The sequence below is a fragment of the Littorina saxatilis genome, linkage group LG1 (assembly GCF_037325665.1).
Source record: "Littorina saxatilis isolate snail1 linkage group LG1, US_GU_Lsax_2.0, whole genome shotgun sequence".
In the NCBI taxonomy this organism is placed as follows: domain Eukaryota; kingdom Metazoa; phylum Mollusca; class Gastropoda; order Littorinimorpha; family Littorinidae; genus Littorina; species Littorina saxatilis.
The window spans coordinates 15,452,382-15,474,229 of NC_090245.1; the positions used below are offsets into that span (position 1 = coordinate 15,452,382).

Below are 21,848 nucleotides of genomic sequence, written 5' to 3' on the forward strand. Positions count from 1 at the left end.
TTGGCAATCTTCACCTTGAAATTTAAGTCGAGCTTCATTTCTACGTGTGACAAAGTTATGGCCGCGATTACAGAAAACGCCGCACATAAATTCTCCGCCATAGATCCTCGCTAGTCTTCGCTGCCGCTCTCAAGTGGACGGAAGCCTGAGCCTGGAGGTAAATAAAAGGGAGACAGTTTCTCCGTAGTTTGTATTACAGTGGTACCCCGTTTTGAGGACCTCCAAAAACTGCGAGGAAGCTATGATCAGGTTTTAAAAGGGTGTGAGTTTTTGTTTTTAAATAGAGATAAATTCATTGAAATTATGGACTGGAAATGTGAATATAAGGGCCACAAAGGAGAGTAGGGGGGGGGGGGGGGGGTCCTAAATCGGCGGGGTGGGGGAGGCGGGTTGGCGGGTTAGCGGGTGGGGGGAGGGGGTCCAATGTACTCTTGTTTCTGTTTAGCACGCGAGAAAATCTTTTGCCTTATTCGTTTTTACTACTCTGGTTACTCCTAAGCATACGTGAAAATCTTTTGCCATTTGCTTTTGACTACTCTGGTTTCGCTTCAGCACAGGAGAAAATCTTTCGTCCTTTGGTTTTGACTCGTCGCGGTATTGTTGCGGGAACGCGCAGGCCGATTATGTCGACTTAAGGCCGATTTAGACGGGCGAAACTTGGGTCAGGGCGGGGTGAGGTAGTGAAGATCGTGTTACCTGCCCTTAACACCTGCCTTGCACAATGCACGCTGCACTCACACCTTGAAAGCTGTCAGTATTGTCACAGAGACGTCTTTATTTTGTGTTTAAAGTTATAATGCTCTCCAGCAAAAGATAGTATATACAGCGTGTTTCTCTTGCTACCATATTTATATTAATGAACGAATGACAAAACAAAATTAATCACCTTAAACGTTGTTTATTTTCCCTTCAAGTGTGTATAATTCAGAATCATTAGTCATTGTTGGTTGATCTGGGAGACGTTAAAACATGGTATGGGTTATTAAATCAAAAGTCCGAAATTTGCCATTGCGCTCTCTTCTCATTTTTTCAGCATCTGAATCTATAATGGGGCGGGGACATAGCTCAGTTGGTAGCGCGCTGGATTTGTATTCAGTTGGCCGCTGTCAGCGTGAGTTCAAACCCACGTTCGGCGGAAATTTATTTCTCAGAGTCAACTTTGTGTGCAGACTCTCTTCGGTGTCCGAACACCCCCCGTGTACACTACATTGGGGTGTGCACGTTAAAGATCCCACGATTGACAAAAGGGTCTTTCCTGGCAAAATTACTTAGGCACAGTTAATAATTGTCTACCTATACCCGTGTGACTTGGAATAATAGGCCGTGAAAGGTAGATATATATGCGCCGAAATGGCTGCAATCTACTGGCCGTATGAAATTTCATCTCACACGGCATCATTGCAGAGCGCCTAGAACTGTACCCACGGAATATGCGCGATATAAGCGTCCTATTGATTGATTGATTGATAATAAAACAAAGAAAAACTCCCAAAACTCCATACTATCGTCAACATTTACCCAAAAATCAATGACTGAGAACTTGATCTTTTACAGTTACAGTTTGTGTGTTGTGACTCCGCTTTTATGGTGCGGCGTTGCAATTTAATAAACTAAAGTGCACAGGTGTGCTATCTGTATCAGTGCATGGAAATTACAGTTACTAGACGAAGTGACAAAGCTTTTGCGAATTCCAAAGGAAGTTTACCCCGGGGCGGGGATATAGCTCAGTTGGTAGCGCGCTGGATTTGTATTCAGTTGGCCGCTGTCAGCGCGAGTTCGATCCCAGGTTCGGCGGAAATTTATTTCACAGAGTCAACTTTGTGTGCAGACTCTCTTCGGTGTCCGAACCACCCCCCGTGTATACTACATTGGGTGTGCACGTTAAAGATCCCACGATTGACAAAAGGGTCTTTCCTGGCAAAATTGCTTAGGCACAGTTAATAATTGTCTACCATACCCGTGTGACTTGGAATAAGGCCGTGAAAGGTAAATATGCGCCGACATGGCTGCAATCTACTGGCCGTATAAAATTTCATCTCACACGGCATCACTGCAGAGCGCCTAGAACCGTGCTGTACCCACGGAATATGCGCGATATAAGACTCATTGATTGATTGATTGATTTACTAAAGTCAAGGTACACTAAATACTGCAAGGTAAATAGAAAATTTCACATAGCCCCTAATAATGTTAAAGGCGCTACCTATTTTTTCTTTGAGCATTGAAAAACATTGCTGTCATGTAAGTAACCACACATCCGTTAGATTCTCTTGAAATTTTGTACCAAAAGCCTGACTGCTAGTTTCAATCCGCATACCTAAATTCAGGCATAAATGACATCAAAATGACACAAGGTTGGGTACAGTATGGTATTAAAACTATACTAGACAGCTGCTTAAAATATTTGTACTGCATGGGTAGATGGTTCTTTTTCAATTTGTACCGATGTCCAAAACGTATGCACTTTCAGCTAATTCGAATTTTTGCCAATATTTATGTCGGAAACTTGGGCAAGGTTGAAGTCCAGTTTTGAGGAAATCTAATTTTGGAAGACTGTCGGATGAGTGATGCCTGGTGCAGGTATTTATATTGTAACAATCTTAAAGGTGTAATGTCTATATTGTGCCTCCTCTCTCCAGCTGAGAAATGTGAATAAAGTTACACGCTTGGAACTTTGTGAAATATAGTATACATGTACAAACTCAAGAAGCTTTGCATTAACTTTGAGCCCGAGAAGAAATTATGTAACTAAATTCTAGTGTTTTACCAACTAACGTCCAGTCCAGGGGAGAGTGGTTATTTTAGAGACTGAAATGGTGGCTTACAATGCGGAACTTTGAAAATCATTATCATTGTTGATCATTGCCTCTGAGCCTAATGCGTCGCTGCATGAGTTTTAAAGTGTCCCTCGACTGACTTAAAGGTACTGAACTTGTCAAATCCAGGTACACGGAGCCCCTGGGGCTTTTAGTCATACCTCAGGCAGCTATCCGTTAGAAGAACTACCAAGTTTCATTGACTTGCACCCAAAGAGTCAAGAACTGCGATTTTTTTACGAATTAATTTCGTACTCGGACCCGGCTGGTCTTGGCCTATTTTCGGATCTAAATTTAGATCAGGTAGATCACCACATCATGCACAAAAAGACACGTCACTAGCAAACTATGTCAGACGTCATCATAAGTTTGTGTAAAACAAAATGGAGGCCGGAATCACTCAGTTGAATCGAACTCCGACCAAACACCACGTAATAACTAGGTTAATTTATGCACTCGCGTGAACAAGAAACTGTCGAGCTTCACAGATGTCGTCGTTGGGTAGTTTTGGGTTTGTTTTACTACCATAGGGGAATTTTTGAACTGTAAATGCACTCAGCTTCAACAAAAACGCAAAACGAAAGCTGTGAGCTGCACTGTGCCTTTAACACTACGACACACTATTTATTCAATTGTTCTGTTCCAATCTGTTAGAACATGAAGTTTTTCCATTCTTTCTTTCATTCATCCATTTATTTTGTCTTTCCTTCTTTCTTTCTGTCTTTCTGTCTTTCTGTCTTTCTGTCTTTCTTTCTTTCTTTCTTGTCTTTCTTTCTTTCTTTCTTCCTTTCTGTCCTCTTGCATTCACGCTGCATATAGAACTGCTATGATTACCAGAATACACACACACAGACACCCCGTTTCCGTTACTTCAGCCGTTACCCTCACCGAGCGTGGCAAAAGGGTCAGAGTGCATAGAGGCGAGAATTGGGAATTGACATTTCCCCCGAAACTCTGATAAGAGCGTTAATAGGAGCGTCACTTGAGCATCAGGCGGATAAAACAAAGCCCGCAAATCTATCCTTTGGGGACGCGCCGTTTCCTCTCTTGTCTTACTCCCAGCTTGTCTTCCGCTGTCTTACTGTGTCCTATCGGGGAGCTGCTCGTGCTAATGAGCGTGGTCGTCATGGCAACATCATCATATCGCTGGGCGGAGACCCACGGGCGGGGTGTCGGGCGAGGCGCGAGATGCTAACACTTTGATGGCCGCAGGTCTGCGCCGCACGGACACACACACCCTGCCAAGCGGATGTAGGCCCCTGGGGGACCGTCCTCTATCTCTCTCTCTTTCTCTCTCTCTCTCTCTCTCTCTCTCTCTCTCTATCTCTCTCTCTCTCTCTCTCTCCGCCCCACCCCCCTTCCTCTTTCTCCTTCCCCCTTCCTCTTCCACCCCCCTTCCTCTTTCTCCACCCCCCTTCTTTTTTTCTCTCCAACAGGCACCCCCATGCCTCCCCCCTCCCTACACACATTTTTCTCTCTCTTTCTAATTCCTGGCTTTAGCATCCTTTTCAATGAAATAGTTGTTTCCTGCCCACAAACATCCATGCCACAGCACATCGAAACTGTATGTTTCTGGTGATGCTCTTGTATAGTGATTATCTTGTTGCCCTTTAACTTGGTGTTACTCTCAAGGTCGTTGTCGTTGTCGTCGTCGTTGATGTCACTGTTATTCAAAATTGCTTGTTGAATGATTATGTCGGTCACATTGCTTCTCTCCAGAACCAGTACCTTTAACTGTATGTGACATTCCTTTATAAACAGTAACAACTGTGCCAGACAGACTTATAGCAACTCAGTATAGGAGTAAACCAGTATTGTTCCAGGTAGGTCAGTATTACTTACGAGGACGTCCAATTTCATTCGTCAGTCAGTCTACAATAGAAAGTGCTCTATAGAATTAGAAAGGCCTCAACTACAGCTTCACACAGATCATCACACGAAACATATTTTAACACGTTTCTTAGTGTAAGAAAATCGATTCATTTCAGTTCATAGCACGAGTTGCACTGCTGTTTGTGTATAATGTATCCTTGCAGGACACCACAGCTTTATATCTGTTAATGTTTGCGTATTAGTAGCAAATAGACATCAGACAGAGTTAAGCATTTTGAGTAAAAAAATGATTGCAATCATATCAGAGCAAACAATTAAGACACGTAAGAGATTTAGATATAGACAATTGGGAGTGGTAGCAAAACCTGGAACTTGTCCCCTGGCGCCTTAGGCAAAAGGAAGCTTTGAACAAACAAGGAACTTTTCATCCTCAAAAACATTCAGATTATAACAAGGGGGTTTGTGAAAGAAATATTTCGGATATTCATTGTAGCATTCTTTTTGATGGTTTCACATCATCTGTACACTTTCCTTTTGGGCCGGGGATATAGCTCAGTTGGTAGCGCGCTGGATTTGTTTTCAGTTGGCCGCTGTCAGCGTGAGTTCGATCCCAGGTTCGGCGGAAATTTATTTCACAGAGTCAACTTTGTGTGCAGACTCTCTTCGGTGTCCGAACCTCCCCCCGTGTACACTACATTGGGTGTGCACGTTAAAGATCCCACGATTGACAAAAGGGTCTTTCCTGGCAAAATTGCTTAGGCACAGTTAATAATTGTCTACCTATACCCGTGTGACTTGGAATAATAGGCCGTGAAAGGTAAATATGCGCCGAAATGGCTGCAATCTACTGGCCGTATAAAATTTCATCTCACACGGCATCACTGCAGAGCGCCTAGAACTGTACCCACGGAATATGCGCGATATAAGACTCATTGATTGATTGATTGATTGATTTGTGCAGTGGGCGAGAGAGATGAATGGGTTATTGATGGGTATCATTTTGGTAGCTTGATTGGGCTTTTGATGAAACAAAAATTGGTGTCTTGGGAACTGCTCAGTCCATGTTTGTATTGATTTTATGTCTTTGCAAATGTTTGTTGCTCCCCGTAGTTATTCAATTACCAGTCAAGCTGTTTGCACTCTTGAAGGTTTGGACATTTCTTTGAAATTCGTTTGTTGTTGACCTTTTATGAACCTCCACATTTGTTTTAGTGCTACGAAGACACTTTTGCGTTGCCCTCTTTCTTTTAACACGGTTTCTCCTTCTCAGTCCCATCACCCCACAAACTACAATACCATCAAGTCCCTGTCGCTATGCAATCACCATGAAGTCGGGAAACTACTTGTAAACTATATTGTTTTTCTCATCATCAGATGGTATCGCTTGTTTTACAATCCCAGGCAGTGGTCCAATTTCTTTTCCCTTTCCTGTCTCCCTTCACGTTGGAGCATTCCCTCTTCGGCAATGCCGGTGGCGAGCATGTCGTCCTTAGAGAATGTTTTTGCCGGGACAGTCTGTCAGCGAGGCCCCATCCGTCATGTGGTTATCATGTCGCACGGCCCTGGTCCGGCTGGCAAGAGAGCGGGGGCAATTTTCTGGGGGCCATATTGAGCCGCCAAGATGGCCGCGGCGAGAGAGTTGATCACGTGCTATCGCGCCATCTACTTGTGTCTGCCGCGCTCCGCGTCCTGTCCCATGTGCTCAACAAGAAAATTGGAAACGTCAACACAGTTCTGGGAACATCCCCGGTTCGGTTGCCGTCCTGCAGTCAAGCCAAGTTTGTAATAAGGAGACCAGTACCAGCCTGACTAAATGGCTTCCGCTCAGAATGACTTTTCAGGCCATCATAAGAACGAGAACAAGAAGAAACACGTCATCATCTGCACCATCTTAGACATTTCTGGAAAAGTTCGAGTCCGGTTGTCTTGTCATTTTTTCGTTGAAACCTTCAAGAAGAAACACGTTATCATCTTAACCATCATAGAAATTAGTTGAGAAGTTCTGGTCCGGTTGTCTTTCCAGTGCTTCCCTGAAGCCAAGCAAGCTATAGTTCCTATACTGTGTGGGGACCTCGCCGTGACCTCTGGACAGCAATGGCAAAAAAACAAAACAAAACAAAAACGTGCCAAAGAAAGAAACGAGCGGAGTATGTGAAGAGGACAGGACATTTTTGCTTGCGGGCTAAATGTGACGTTGTAGCCAAAGTTCCTGGCACATGGCCATGACTGCGACTAGCGTAGGACAGGAAATGCAGCAGGAAAGAACTTGCTGGAAGCAGAAACGAGGAGAGAGTGTGTTAAACGGGCCCGGAAACATTTGGTTTAAACGGCTTTATTAAAATATTTTGAACAATACCGCATATACTTGCTATTAAATCAATAGATTCAACAAGCTAAGCTTTTAACTATGCTCTTAAAAACTGTGTAAAATAAGACGATGACAAAGAACTTGAAAAGAAGAATATTTATATTTGGCTGGCGAGCTGTGCGAATCGGTATGGTGCAAAAGGATATATTTGGCTGGCGAGCTGTGCGAATCGGTTAGGTGCAAAAGGATATATTTGGCTGGCGAGCTGTGCGAATCGGTAAGGATATATTTGGCTGGCGAGCTGTGCAAATCGGTATGGTGCAAAAGGATATATTTGGCTGGCGAGCTGTGCGAATCGGTATCTTGCAAAAGAATATATTTGGCTGGCGAGCTGCGATCGCCGTGGTGCACATGTCCCCAGGACTGGGGGAGTGACTGCGAGCAGCTCATAGACATCAGGCAGGCGCGTCATACGTCATGCAGACGGGGCGCGATAACCGTTTATTGGACACAAGCCGCCATTGACCCCCCGGTCCTGGCACCGTCAGGCCGCGCGCCCTTTGCCTCGCTCGGTGTAATTGTGCCATTACCTCCCCCTGGCCCCGCTTTGTCTTCCTTCTCCTCCTCCTTCTTCTTCTTCTTCTTCTTCTTCTTCTTCTTCTTCTTGTTCTTCTTCTTCTTGTTCCCTCGCAGCTTTCTGTCTCTGTGTTTGTGGATGTTTTTCTTCCGTCAGTCTGTCTGTTTCTGTTTGTATTTTGGGCTAAGTCATGATTTTTCTCTCCCTGTCTTATATTTATTGTCTTCTTTTTCCCTTGTTGTATATTATTGCTGCGTTTTCCCCCTGTTATTTTGTCTTTCTTTTTCTGTCGGTATTTCACGCCATGATTCATCTCCCTGCTTTGTCCTCTTCTTCCCTTTTTGTCTGTCTTTAGTCTCTTGTTTGTGTTAGCCTTTTTCTGCCAATCTCTTTCTGTCTCTGTCTCTCTAGCTCTCTCTTTGTCTCTGTCTCTGTAGCTCTCTCTCAGTCTCTCTCTCTCTCTCTCTCTATCTCTCTCTCTCTATCTCTCTGTCTCTGTCTCTCTCTATCTGTCTCTGTCTCTCACTGTCTCTCTCTCTCTCTATCTCTCTCTCTCTATCTCTCTTTCTCTGTCTCTCTCTGTCTCTCTCTCTCTATCTCTCTCTCTCTATCTCTCTCTATCTCTCTCTCTCTCTTTTTCTGTCTTGGCATTTTTATGACGCATGTTTTCAACAGAACCAGTACCTGATCCTTTGTTAAGGAGGTTTCCCACCATAATTATGGCGTTATAAACAAATATATCCTTTCTATCTACTGTTTCAGACGCATGTTTCCGACTTAAAGAGTACCTGCCCCTGTGTTGAGAATGTTGCTCAATAGGGTGTTCTAAACAAATATATTCAGAACAGCCTCCTCTCTATCTATTATTTCAGACGCATGTTCCCGATTCAACTCCTCTCTGTCTATTCACCCCATATGGTGTCTGGTATCGACAAATATATTCAGAACAGTCTCCTCTCTGTCTATTCACCACATATGGTGGTACAGTGGTACCTGTGATGAAAGGACACCCTTGGGACCGGCCAAAAGTGTCCCTACATTGCAGGTGGCCTTTCATGACAGGTATACTTTGGTAGAGATGATATAACAAGGGACAAGAGAAGGTGTCCTTTTAAGGGAGGTGTCCTCTCATGGTACTGCTGTATAAAGAAATATATTCACCACAGTCTCCTCTATTGTTTCAGACGCATGTTCCCCACGCTACGCGTTTCCTTCACCGGCCTGGAGCCGGACAGTCGCTACTACGTGCTGCTGGACGTGGTGGGTGTTGACCAGAAGAGGTACCGCTACGCCTACCACCGGTCATCCTGGCTGGTGGCCGGCAAGGCTGACCCCCCTCTGGCCGCCCGCCTCCACCAGCACCACGACTCCCCGCTGACCGGCGAGCAGCTGTCCAGACAGACCGTGTCCTTCGAGAAGCTCAAGCTGACCAACAACCTGCTGGACAAGAGTGGACAAGTAGGTGTAAGTGCTCACTCTTAGGTACCTTTCTTTTTTGTGTTAACTATTCTGTCACTCGGTTAAGACGTGGAAAATGCTTCTTCAAGTAAAATCAGTAACAGGGTTTTATGTTCATTTATATTGATTCAATGAATCTAAACATTCATAGCACATAAATGACATAGTGCAGAATATTGTTTGTATTGCCCGAGGTTGGGAATTCGTTGTGACAATTACGGTTTAGAAACATTCACACCAGCCAAGCACACCCAACACACACACACACACACACACACACACACACACACACACACACACACACACACACACACACACACACACACACACACACACACACCCACCCAGAAAACAAATCAACGACAACAATTTAAATACATACACTGAAATGAAGAAACACAGAATGTGAGAATAAGGGGCATATCTAATGGAGTTTTTTGTTTTGTTTTTTGGTGTGTTTGTTTGTGTGCTTTTGACGAAATGAGTGTTTACTATCAGGAAGTAGAGCAAAGGACGCTTGGTAACATGCAAATAAAATAGTCGTTCTATCTTTCTTACTTGAGACATTTCAACAGGGCCCTAGCACACGGTTTTCAAGCAAACACCAAATAATCGTCCAGGCTTTTACTTCGGACAAGAACTTACTTCCTCATGGGCACATACCAAAATCTAAAGCCTGGAGAATTCCTGTCCAGAGCGAACATTTTTTTCTAAATTAATTTTGTACATTGACATAGGTGTCACTTACAGAATAAATTCAGCACAAGAATTCACAGTATCGACGTCGTCGTGGAATTTTGGCGTAACTCGTAAACAGCTTTTCAGAAGGACAAAACTGATTATTCTGTATTATGTTTATATTCGTTCCCGGTATGGCTAGAAAAATAAAAGCCGGAATGTTAAATCAAGCATTGTCAATCGTATTTAAAGAGAATATTATTCACGGAGAATGATTTACTTAGTCTAAAGCTCAAAATCATCATCATCGCCAACAATCGAGTTATGTCAAAACTCCACGATGGCATCGGTATGTCGCACACTGCACTCTGCTTTCTCTCGCGCTCACAAATCCCACCCGCCCCTCTGCCACCTTCACAGACAAATCAAATCCATAAGATGCTCTCTCAGTTGCTCTCAGGTAATGATTGCTGTGCCTGTGTGTTGCAGATCATCCTGAACTCGATGCACAAGTACCAGCCCCGCATCCACATCGTGAAGAAGCGAGAGTCAACGCCCAACCAGGGTCCCAGTCGCCTGGAGGACGAGTTACACCGGACCTTCGTCTTCCCCGAGTGTGTCTTCATCGCTGTCACTGCCTATCAGAACCAGCTGGTCAGTTTTGGTCTCTTTTTGGATGTCTTCTTGATTTTTTTTATTTTAATTTTTTTTTTTTTCGTGTTTTGTTGTTGTTGTGCTTGTATGCACGTGAATCTTTCAACACGGAGAGAGAGAGAGAGAGAGAGAGAGAGAGAGAGAGAGAGAGAGAGAGAGAGAGAGAGAGTGTGTGTGTGTGTGTGTGTGTGTGTGTGTGTGTGTGTGTGTGCGTGCGCGCGTGCGTGCGTGTGTGTGTGTATGTGTGTGTGTGTCTATAACCAAAACAGTTGCATGCACTGTGACCTGATTGTGCTGACAAAACATCCTTTTTCACGTGCAGATCACCAAGCTGAAGATAGACAGCAACCCCTTCGCCAAGGGTTTCAGGGACTCCACCAGGCTCACAGAGTACGAGAGATGCGGAATGTGAGTATAATCTTCCCCTTTTAATTAATTAATTAATTTCGTGTAGTAAGAATGGTTGATCCTTTTCATAGTCTCTTAGCTCAGTTCATCTGAAGAGGGATTTGTTGTAGGAGCAGATGCTTTTAGTGAGACTTCAATATTTCCGTTTTATGTCTTACGTCAGATTGTGTGACACAGATTTTCACGAATTTTGATTGGACACCTGTTATGATTAAAAAGACAACAACCACGCCAGCTAAATCATGAAGAAAGATGGTGTTTTGAAGACAGAAAGGATTACTATCTTTCTGGAAATGCTGATGCTGCCATCTGATTCAAATGCACTTCCGATCTTGATTATTGGCGATGTGAAGAAGGAGAAGAAGAAGCTGACGCTGCTTGCACTGAAAATTATTTGATTGATTGATTGATTAATTGATTGATTGAATGATTGATTGATTGATTGATTGATTGATTGATTGATTGATTGATTGATTGATTGATTGATTAAGATTGTATTCCGGTTAATTATAAGGAAATAAAACCGAACAAACCAGTAGGGAACAAAGTCAAGCAAGAGCTTATTTTCTGCAAAATTGCTTTTAAAATTGATTGATTGATTACTTGGTTGTTCGATTCATTGAATGATTGATTGATGATTTATTGAGTAATTGATTTACTGCTTCGTGATTGATCACTCATTAATTCACTCATTCGTTCATTGCCGTGCAGGGAGAGTATGGAGTCGTTGTTGAGCCAGCACGCGGCCTTTGCTCGGGGCCCGTTGCGAGGCTTCCCTGACCCTATGGACCCTGAAGGTACCATGGATCTCCTCAAGCACAGGGAATACTTCTTGTCCAAAGGTAAGACTCGGACACTCGTTTGATATTTTGTTCTTAGATTATGTAGGCTACTTTTTGTACAAAAGTGAGATATAATGGTCTGATGTTTTGTTCTTGGATTCTGTTGTTGGCTGCCTCTTGTCCAAAAGTGAGATAGTATGGTCTGACGTTTTGTTCTTAGATTTGTGGAGTGTACGGTCCTTGTTTCAAATATTTGTTTGTGAGGTAGGTTGTTGTTGTTGTTGTTGTTGTTGTTGTTATTGTTGTTGTTTATGTTTATGTTTATGTTGTTGTTGTTGTTGTTGGTGGTGGTGGTGGTCGTATTGTTGATGTTGATGGTGGTGATGGTAGTAGTCAATGCTGGTAAAATACTAAAATACTTGCAGTTAGGTGACTTCTAGAAAGTCAAACGACGTTAGTACTTTTTCAAATACTAACCAACGTTGACATCATACTTCAGCAACAACAAAAACACAAACAAATTGCGTTAAGGCAGTTTCTCTTAATCTCAACAGTGGTAAAACGTGTTAGTCGTAAGCTTTGACTGAAGACAATTACCGCCGAGATCTGCAATCTCTTTCAAGCAAAGCAACACACATTTTCCAGAGAACATTTCTGGGCAGGTTCTGAATGCAAGAAATTCAGTAGCCTCCAGACAAATAAAATATCATTTTAGCAACTTTACACAGGCGCGGCGGTAATAGATCTGAAGCGACTCACCTTCCACCAACAGGGGTTAGTCAATCGTCAGGTTAGCGCCTGATCAGCCGTAAAGATTCGGGCAAAGGTGACATTACAAGCTAGATTAGTTGAATAAAACAGCAAAGTGTTTGTAGTTTTCCTGGTGCTTTGATAAAAACACCGAGCCAAAAAGGCACGCCAGCACGCTAGCCGTTGAAAAGAGTTCCGTGCTTACGAGGAACGGGTGGAAGGTTTTCCTGGTTGATCGGGTGGCTTCGGGGTGAACTGGGGCAAGGAAGGACTACAATGTGAGATCGGGTACGCCAAGATCACTGGACCCCCCCCTCCCTCCCTCCTCCCCCTCTTCAAGACCCCCCGATTTAAGACTCTCCCCCCCCCTCCCCCTCCCCCCTCCCCCCTCCCTTTAAGATCTTGCTTCCTCAGATTTTCGGTTTATAACCACCGTAAATTCGGCTCCTTTTCAAAAACTTCTTCCTTTTCAGGGTGTGATTTGATCAGATTTGTAGAGGTTTTGAAAGGGGGGTCCCACTGTAGGACCACTGTGAGAGCTCGGGTGGGACCTGGGGTGGCACAGGAAAGGGTGTGTGTGACCTCGGAGCTGCACGGGTGGTTGACGATGGGGCGCTTGAAGGGTGCCAGGGCCGTTGCTTGACGTGGTTAATGGCCGCATTGCGTGTCTTGAAGGTACCGCTCCGTTCAGCGCGCTCACCCCGCGGCTGCCGGCTTTACGCCTCGACGGGCCTGTTGGCGGCCGCACCTCTTACCTTACCTCACACACCATCCCTGACAGACCTTGGTAGCTCTTTTTGTCGTGCATTAGTTTCCCTCCCTCTCTCTCTCTCTCTTTTCCCTCCGTCCTTTCTTTCCCTCCCTACTATTTAGACCAAGGCTTCGATTTTGGGACGCTTAAATTTTTTTTTTATAAAGAGTTGAGGACTTTTCAACAAAGGAAACCAACCCACCGGAAGTGTGCACTGGAAAACCCCAACAAGAACATAATCACGCACCCTTCTCGCCTGTCCGTCGATTTAAATCCATATTGGCCAATTCAAACGTCGGTAAGGAATATCCGAGCTGCTACCATCTATTTATTGAGTAAACGAGATTTTCGTCAATGTCTATGCCTTTATCAAAACACGCAGAATTAACTGGATGTGTCATCTCGGGATCCTCTCTTTTGAAGTCCAAAATACAGTCTTCTAAATAGGGTTGCGCCATAGTCAAGTTGGATTCAGTCTTCAAGCAAAAATCACGTGACACCTTGACCAACCATGTAAACGGCTTTGGAAGCTATCTTCGCACATGTGCACTGTTTCAGAACGAGTCTGTACAGAATTGTTGAAGTGTTGAAAGTAGCAGCCTAAGATTTTGTGTGTGTTTCATAGATGTAAAGGGCCGTTCTGTTTAGAGCGTTGCGGTCTTTCCTCCTCCCTCTGCCTCTCCTTCCGCTTCGCTGCTTCCGTAATTTGTGCATGCGTGCGTGCGGCCGGTGCAACAAACCCGGATATCACATGATATTACACGTGACCCGATATGACGTGAACTGCTTAACCTCCTGCGTGTCGGTGAGATGATTTGCGTTTGGCACTTTTCCACCTCTGCGCTAGGTGTTGGAAGAGAGCAGAGAGTCGAGCAGCGCGTTGTGGTGGTCCGTCACGCAGGCCTCAAATGCTGGCAGGCGATCCAGTGTTCTTTACAAGTCACCAAGCTTACACCTCGCTCCGCTAAAAAGAAAATAGATGCCAGGACATCGCGGGGGGTGGGGGTGGGGGGAGGGGCGGTGCATTGAAGAGGATGGGAGAGGAATAGGATTTGGGGTTTATAAATGCAGTAGGAGGGGGGTGCAGCTTTAGATCCATTCCCGCGTAGATACGACAGAGATAAGGATTTGCTCATTTCCTTCACAGTTGCAAAAAAGATTATTCTGAGATCCTTTTCTGTGCAGATACAAAATAGATTACTCTTAGACCCTTTTGGAATCCATACCCTACTGAACTGAACTTTATTTTACAAGGATCAAGATTTAAGGCTAGGCCTTTTCTTACAATCCGTCTTTAGACGCACAAACACACAATTGAAAACAAATCAAAATAGAGAGAGAGCGACAGAGACAGAGACAGAGACAGAGACAGAGAGTTCCACACTGTTACATTGTAGTGGAGAGTTGAGAGCTCCATGGTGGCACGACAACATGCAACATGGTACCCCTGTATCCACAGGGAAGGTCTAGATCTACGTCAGTAACGATAGTGGGCGACTTCATTGAGTGTTCGTCCGTAAGTCGTGTCTGGCTACGATCTCCGAAGACAAGGCATAGCGAGAGAGACGCGCGCTGTATGTAGTGTTGTTTTCCTGTCTCTGACGGAGATAAGTGAGAAGCACACGAAGAACAGAGAAGAATGGAAGATAGTGAGAAGCATGTTGGAGAACAGAGGAAGACAGGCCCGAGCACTGGGGGGGAAGTGCGTATGTATGTATACGGTGAGAACCGAGGAATGCGAGATCCTCTTGTTCCGCAGAGATGGAGCCAAGACCGATAAGTCAGGTATCGCACCCACTAGAGGGCGCCACTCACTCCGTCTCCGTCTCTCTCCCTTCCGTCACGGCTCCGCGATGTACGTGCGGCAACAGCAGACAAGATGCTGTGCCGTATAGAGGAGGAAGAGTACTGATTGAGACTTGGGGGGGGGGGGGGGGGGGGGGGGGGATGGGGGTTTGGCTCCGGTCGTGGTGGTGTCGCGCTACTGAGAGGCCGGTCACACAGAGGTGATGTGTGTGTTACGCCAGGCAAAGCGTGGTCCGATAAGTCCGATAGCGCACTTTACATTATAGCTCTGTGCTTGCTTCTTTACACCAACGTGTGGTCGTTGGCGGCTTGTCTCTGGCGCCGGGTTCGGGACCACACACGCCGGGACCACCTTTATAGTCAGTATCAGACATTGTATTTTTTTTTTTGTGTGCTGGCGTATCATTGTTTCTCACGGGGGCCCGAGAGAGGGGGAGATAGACAAGACGGATGGATTGCGTTGCCTAATGCCGCCAAGCAGTGACCTCAACCCCTCCTAGTACTGCCACCTTCAGCACACGCCCCACCCCACTCCAGCAAAAGACCCCCGTCTAACCCTCGTGTTGCGGTGGCGCCGATGAGTGCAAGTCTTGAAGTGCGCTCTGCTTTACCTACGAGTATGGCTCCACGGATGGTCTGTCCCGTATTAAATGTGTGTGCTTCCAAACACAGGAGCCCCCCCCCCCCCCCCAAAAAAAAAAAAAAAAAAGTTAAAGAAAAAGTTGATTTTAATCGCTGGTGTAGACAGCAGTTCTTGCCGCAGTCAGGCGCGTATCCCGGTGCTGCTTCTTCTTCTTCAGCGTTCCAGAAATTCTGGTAACGTGTGAGCTCGTTTGCCCATTTGGGTTCCCCAAACTATACTCGGAGAGCATAGTCAGCTTCACTCCGCTTTCGTTGGGTAGGCATGTCGGGTATTTTCGTGTTTCCATAACCCACCGAACTCCGACATGGACATAAGTTGACCTGGGAGATCGGAACAATCTCCACTCTTAACCCACCAGGCGGCAGCGACCGGGATTCGAACTCACGACCTCCCGATTAGGAGGCCGACGTCTTACCACTGCGCCACTTCGCCGGTGCTGCAAATGTGAATCTCCATTGATCAACAGTGTATCACATTATTTTCTTTGTAAGCATAGCAGCTCTGAGCTTAAGAGTCTATTTATTCCACACAGACAGCGCAATTTGAGTATCCATACCGTGTGAATCTTTGGTTAAAAAAAACACACACAAAAAAAGACAGAAAGAATCTGCAGGTCCCAAAGTCACAATGTTTCCGTCCAAAAAGAAACGCTACAGATACAAACGTAGGATGGATTGAAGCTCTGGAGCAATAGTCATCCCTTTGCAGGAGTCGCAATATTCCTAATGGGGCAGTCACACGCTGCGATTTTCCTCAGATTTACCCTGTCACACGGGCGACTGAGTCTTAGAAAATAGCTGGCATTTCCATATACAGGCAGCACTGAGAGTGTCTCGTCCTCATCCATCCGAGCCCGTCCTATGGAGCAGAAGATGACTGCTTGGCAAAACTCAGAAGGACAGTAGCGCAGTCTGTAGGGCAGATCAAGTGTACTGTGTTGTGCAGTATTGCCGGGGTGGGATTGCAGGACCTACAGCAGTAGTGTATCCCGACACTTGAAGTTGAGCACTCCTCTCCGCGTTTGGTGTGTCTCTGGGTCAGCGTCACCACACGGACAGTGTTACATGCTGTCAATAATACCACACTCTCAGTCCTTCCCTGTCAATCTACTCATTTCAACTCCCCCCCCCCACACACACACCTTAGAAGCCTAGCATACAGGGTTGGAGGCATTTCAGAGTTGGGGGTGGGGGTGGGGTGAGGAGTGCGAGTGGGGAAATTGAAGACAGAATAAAGTTCTTGGATGGGTTTCGGGTTGAGAGAGAGAGAGAGAGAGAGAGAGAGAGAGAGAGAGACAGAGACAGAGACAGAGACAGAGACAGAGACAGAGACAGAGACAGAGAGACAGAGAGAGAGAGACAGACAGACAGACAGACAGACAGACACGGGTTAATAGATGATGGCAGTAATTGACCGTTATAATGTTCAGACAGACACAGGATGATATATATATTGAGAGAGAGAGAGAAGGGGGTGGGGTGTTCTAGAGCGGCAGGTAAATTAGTCGTACAGTAAACTCGGTATCGTCTTGGGGGATCCGCGACACAATGTGCAAGTCACGTGATGAAGTTACATCTGTCATGCGCCGGCTTGATCCCTGGCTGGATAACAACACCTGCAGTTTCAGTGACAAAATATGTAATACTTTAATTCACCCCTACTTGCAACATACACCAGAATGAAACAACATGTGGAGAGCTGTGAACGTAATGCCCTTAAAATGCAGTGACCCCCCCTCCTTTCTCTTTGTGTCAGCACATTATCAACATATGCACCAAATTCGCAGCATACCGAAAAAGTTGACGGTAAAGTATACATGGGGAAATTCGAAGTTGGCTTTTTTTGTAACAAGGTTTTATTAGTTTCCTTTTTCCGAACGAGATGATCTGTTCATGCAGGCTTTTACATGGGACGAGAGCATCCTTCCATTTGGACACATACCAAAAATTAAAAAATCAACAGCCGGGTTGCAGTCAACAGCCTTGACGCTTCCTCTTCAGAGAGGGGAATTACTTGCTGAATTAAATTTGCAGAAAAGTACAGGTTGCACAAACGCAGCCAGGCTGTTGTCTTTTGGTATGTGTCCAAATGGAAAAATGCTGTTATCACATGTGGTGGTTCATAAGATCATGGTGAAGAAAAGTGATGTGTGTTTTTGTTTTTTGTTTTTTACTTTGCAAGCAGCACACCAACAAATCATTGATATATCAAGAAGTCTCATTAGCGAAGGTTGTTAGCAGTACAGACACAAGCGACAATCGGGCGAAGAGTTGGCGCGTCGGCACTGTCTTTGAGCCGTAATCTTGAACAGCCAGTGTTCTACTTGTCTTGTGACTCAGTAACCTGTCGACGACGATAGCGTCTTTTGCTGCTGGCCTTTTTAGCACTGAACCCGTTGTCAGCAGAGTCTGTGTTGTGCTGATGCCTTCTTGGTCTCTTTTTTCTGTTCAGTGTCTTCCAAGTCTCGTTAACCTGCACTTCTGGGACAGAGGAACGTATCGGTGGCTGAGTCATCAGCCGCAGACTCTTAATTAATCGAGCAGAGTAGAGTGTGTTGCAGCTGCTGAAAAGAAGCGCATTGGAAATGTCTGCATCCGTTGTTGAAGCGTGGTAAACAACGCAAAAGGTCAGAGAGTTTGTGTAAAGTAAGCTCGACATGGTCTCATATATTTTAATTGGAAGTGAGGGAGTTTAAACTTGCAACTTTCAATTTCTGCACGTCATCTGAACTTCCTTTTTCCTTGCATCAAATGCAAGACTCCATTGTCTGTTCTAACGTTTGTAACTGCATCACTGATTGACAACATGAATACCCAGACACCGTTCTCTGACAGCTGAAAAAAAACAAGCTTCGGATCTCAGAGATCTCAGAGATCCGCTTCTTTGCTTTGGGGAAAGATGACCTTACAACAGTTTCTTTTTACCCATGTCCTGATACCATTGTTTTACTCTTTCTCTCATTCTGGGAAGGCCACGCTATTTATAATCCAAAATGTCTTGATTGTCAACAATGGGAATGCTTGGCTGTATGCATTTTAATGGGTGTTGCTAAACGTCTTCCCTTGGAAACCACGCACTTTTCCATGAATCTCGTACGAAGTTTTTAATTCTAGCTGCCATAGACTTTATGGGCTGTTGGATTGTTGTCATCAAGTCTCTGCTGGTCTTATATTTCTGTATGTTGAAAACGACGTTAAACACCAAATAAAGAAAGAACAAGAAATTCCTCCGAGGTAGGAAAAACACCCCCGTCAAAGGGAAATAACCTTCTCAGTTGGTGGCAGTGAGAATGGTTATTTCCCTTTGACCATTAATATGTGCCTTAATAGGCATAAGAGGTGTTTTATTAAAATGGTTTGAAGATTATTTGACAGGCAGGTTACAAGCCGTTGTTATCCAAGGCAGGAAATCGACATACGGACGTGTTTGTTCAGGTGTTCCCCAAGGTTCTGTTCTGGGGCCATTGTTGTTCCTTGTGTACATTAACGATATTGTCATTAATATCGAATCTGTCATTAAACTTTTTGCTGATGATACCAGTTTGTATTTATCTCTAAATGATGCAAACACGCGGACACAGATCTTAAATGCAGACTTAGCCAAAATTGCACACTGGGCGGAAAAATGGAAAGTTAATTTCAATAATTTAAAAACAGATTTGATGACCTTTTCTGGAAATAGAATGCCTGAAACCCTTCCTCTTGTATTTGATGGAACAGTTCTGAGAGAAAACCACGTTCACAAACATCTTGGTGTACTGATTCAGAGCGACTGCAAATGGGAATCACATGTTCAGTCAATTATATCTAAAGTACGTGTTCTTCTCTCATGTTTTCGGTCCTATAAGTATCGCCTTAGCCGAAAGGCACTTGAACTTATGTATAAATCTTTTATTATTCCCCATTTTGATTTTTCTGACGTCATTTGGGATAACTGTTCTGACAGATTAGCTACTTTATTAGAAAACTTGCATCTTGATGCCATAAGAACCATTATAGGTGCAGTTCGTGGCACGAGTCACCAAAAATTGTACGATGAATCAGGATTTACAACACTGAAGGAGAGGCGAAAAAGACACAAATTGATTTTGTATTTCAAATTAGTTAATGCACGCGTGCCACCATACTTACTAGAACGTCTGCCTCCTCTCGTTGCTTCTGTGAACCCTTACCATAGACGAAGACCACTTGACAGACAGACTCCCCACTCTCGAACTGAATTGTATAAAAAGTCATTTTTTCTGTCTTCGACTTCCCTGTGGAATGAGCTTCCAGAAACTGTAAAACAACTTGATTCTATTGGGTTATTTAAAAAACGTATTAGTTCTGATGATTCTGTTGTTCCCTCGTATAGATACACATCTGATCGAAAATCAGAAATTATCCATTGCAGACTGAGATTGAGGATCAGCAATCTAAATAGTGATCTATTTGACAGACATTTAATTCCCGACCCGTCATGCACTTGTGGTTATCCTGTTGAAAATGCGGAGCACTATATTTTTCATTGCCCCTTATCTCTTCAAATACGTGAAGTCACCTTGTCAACACTGCCCAACTATGATTTGCTAACCGCTGATGATTTTCTGTATGGCAATAGAGACAAGTCAGACAGCGAAAATGCATTGATATTTGACCAGTTATTCAGGTTTATCTTATTAAGCAAACGTTTTGAATAATGAATGCATTTATCTCATCCACCATGTGCAGTACTGTTTACATTTCCTTGTTCTGGTAGTATTCTATTTTCAACCATGTGGAAGTCATTGTATGCGTGTGTGTGCGAGTGAGTGTGCGAGCGCGTGTGAGTACTGTTGTTAGTTTAGCATTGTTTTTTTTTGTTTGTTGTTTTTTGTTGGTTTTTTTTCCTTTTATTGTTACATGTTTGTCTACCATAATTTACCATTATTATTTTGACATTATTTCAAATTTGTTATATTAAAATCGTCCGCCAAATTTCATTTGCTTTTAAGAGTACGCTCATAAGCTTAGCTTGTTGTGCTCCATGTTCCTTATTTCATGTATGCGGTAATAGTACCAATGAAATTTACTGAATAAACTTGTTTAAACCAATATGTGCCTCTATAAGTCCTTGTATAATTTTAATCCACCTATAACTCCCTAACCGTGTGTTTGACTGGTCCCAATTTTTGTAAGGACCGTCTCAGGAATGTATAGAACCTGTTCACCAAGTTTGGTGACGATCGGTCCGTTCATTCTTGAGATCTATATGCGAACACAAACACACAAACACACAAACACATCGACCGAATCCTATACACACCCCTATACCGGGGGTGTAAAGAAAGAATATTTCTATACTCTGTTGATCCTGTTCAGGTTTGTACGTCTCTCTCACATCCACTGTCTGTTGATGCATTTGGAGAAGAAAGCTCACTAGCCAAAAGTTTTGCGAGGTTACAGGAGGTGTTACAAACATTGATAAGAAAACAAATGTTCTTCTATTTCTACCTTTACGTTTCACAAAGCGACGAGACATTAACTTACACCTTCAGGATCAGGATCGGTACATTGCAGGAACCTTTTTAGGTTATCGTCGTGTGTCAAGATGCCTTTAATTTAGGATAAGTACGCCTCTTGCCCTGCTAGCTGTTGACTTAGCTAAGCTTCTTCCGGTGAAGATAAGGGATTTCTCTGAGAACCCTCGTGGGAATTTTTCCGTTTTCTTCTTGCCTTGTTAGCCACTAATCTGTTGTCAGCAAAGTGTCTTATAGCCTGATGCCTCCTTGGTCTTTTGTTCCTGTGTAGTGTCTTGCAAATCTCGTTAGCCTTTTACCTCCTCTTTATCTGGCGAAGCTGTTAACAACGCACAACACTCATTAGTCGATGAGTCACCCTTTGCGGGTCCGCAACTGAATGAGTAAAACCTGTTGCAAGCGGCAAGTTTTGATACGGAACTTAGCCGCCATTTGCAAAGTGGATGTCGACTGAAAGACGTGCGCTCATTGGCTGGAGGATGCTTGCCATCCGTTCGGAAAAGATCCTGGTGTATTTTGAAAAGACGGGTCGATACAGACGCTTTCAAGCGTGTGAGACGAACGGTTCAGATGACACACGATCGGTTTGTGATAAGTTTTGGACGGTCCGTCTCAAACGTATGAGTGGGCGGAACGGATCGTGTATCAATGCTTATAAAGGCACAGTCCTCGTTGTGGAAGCCACTGTTCACCGCCTCAGATCTGTCGAGATGTGAGAAGAGTATCTGTCCACTTGGACATATACCTCAAACCAGTAGCCCGGTTGCGATTTCGCATGTTGATACTGGTGTTAGTTACAAAATCAATTCGTCAACAAAAATGCCAGTCTGCATAACTAAAGGAAGCCGGCAACCAGGATGTTGTGTGTGTGTGTGTGTGTGTGTGTG

At 44.3% G+C, this 21,848-nt stretch overlaps 1 protein-coding gene across 2 annotated transcripts in view; it reads left to right on the forward strand.

Annotated features, from left to right (window-relative positions):
• LOC138962786 (T-box transcription factor TBX20-like) overlaps positions 1–21,848 on the forward strand; it is a 61,496-nt gene that overhangs the window by 33,595 nt on the left and 6,053 nt on the right. The window contains exons 3-6 of one of the 2 annotated variants that reach the window (XM_070334749.1): positions 8,719–8,998; positions 10,160–10,324; positions 10,647–10,732; positions 11,444–11,574. In XM_070334749.1, coding sequence (XP_070190850.1) covers positions 8,719–8,998; positions 10,160–10,324; positions 10,647–10,732; positions 11,444–11,574 — 662 coding nt within the window. The remainder of the gene's footprint in view (positions 1–8,718; positions 8,999–10,159; positions 10,325–10,646; positions 10,733–11,443; positions 11,575–21,848) is intronic. The other variant, XM_070334756.1, reaches the window with a different exon arrangement.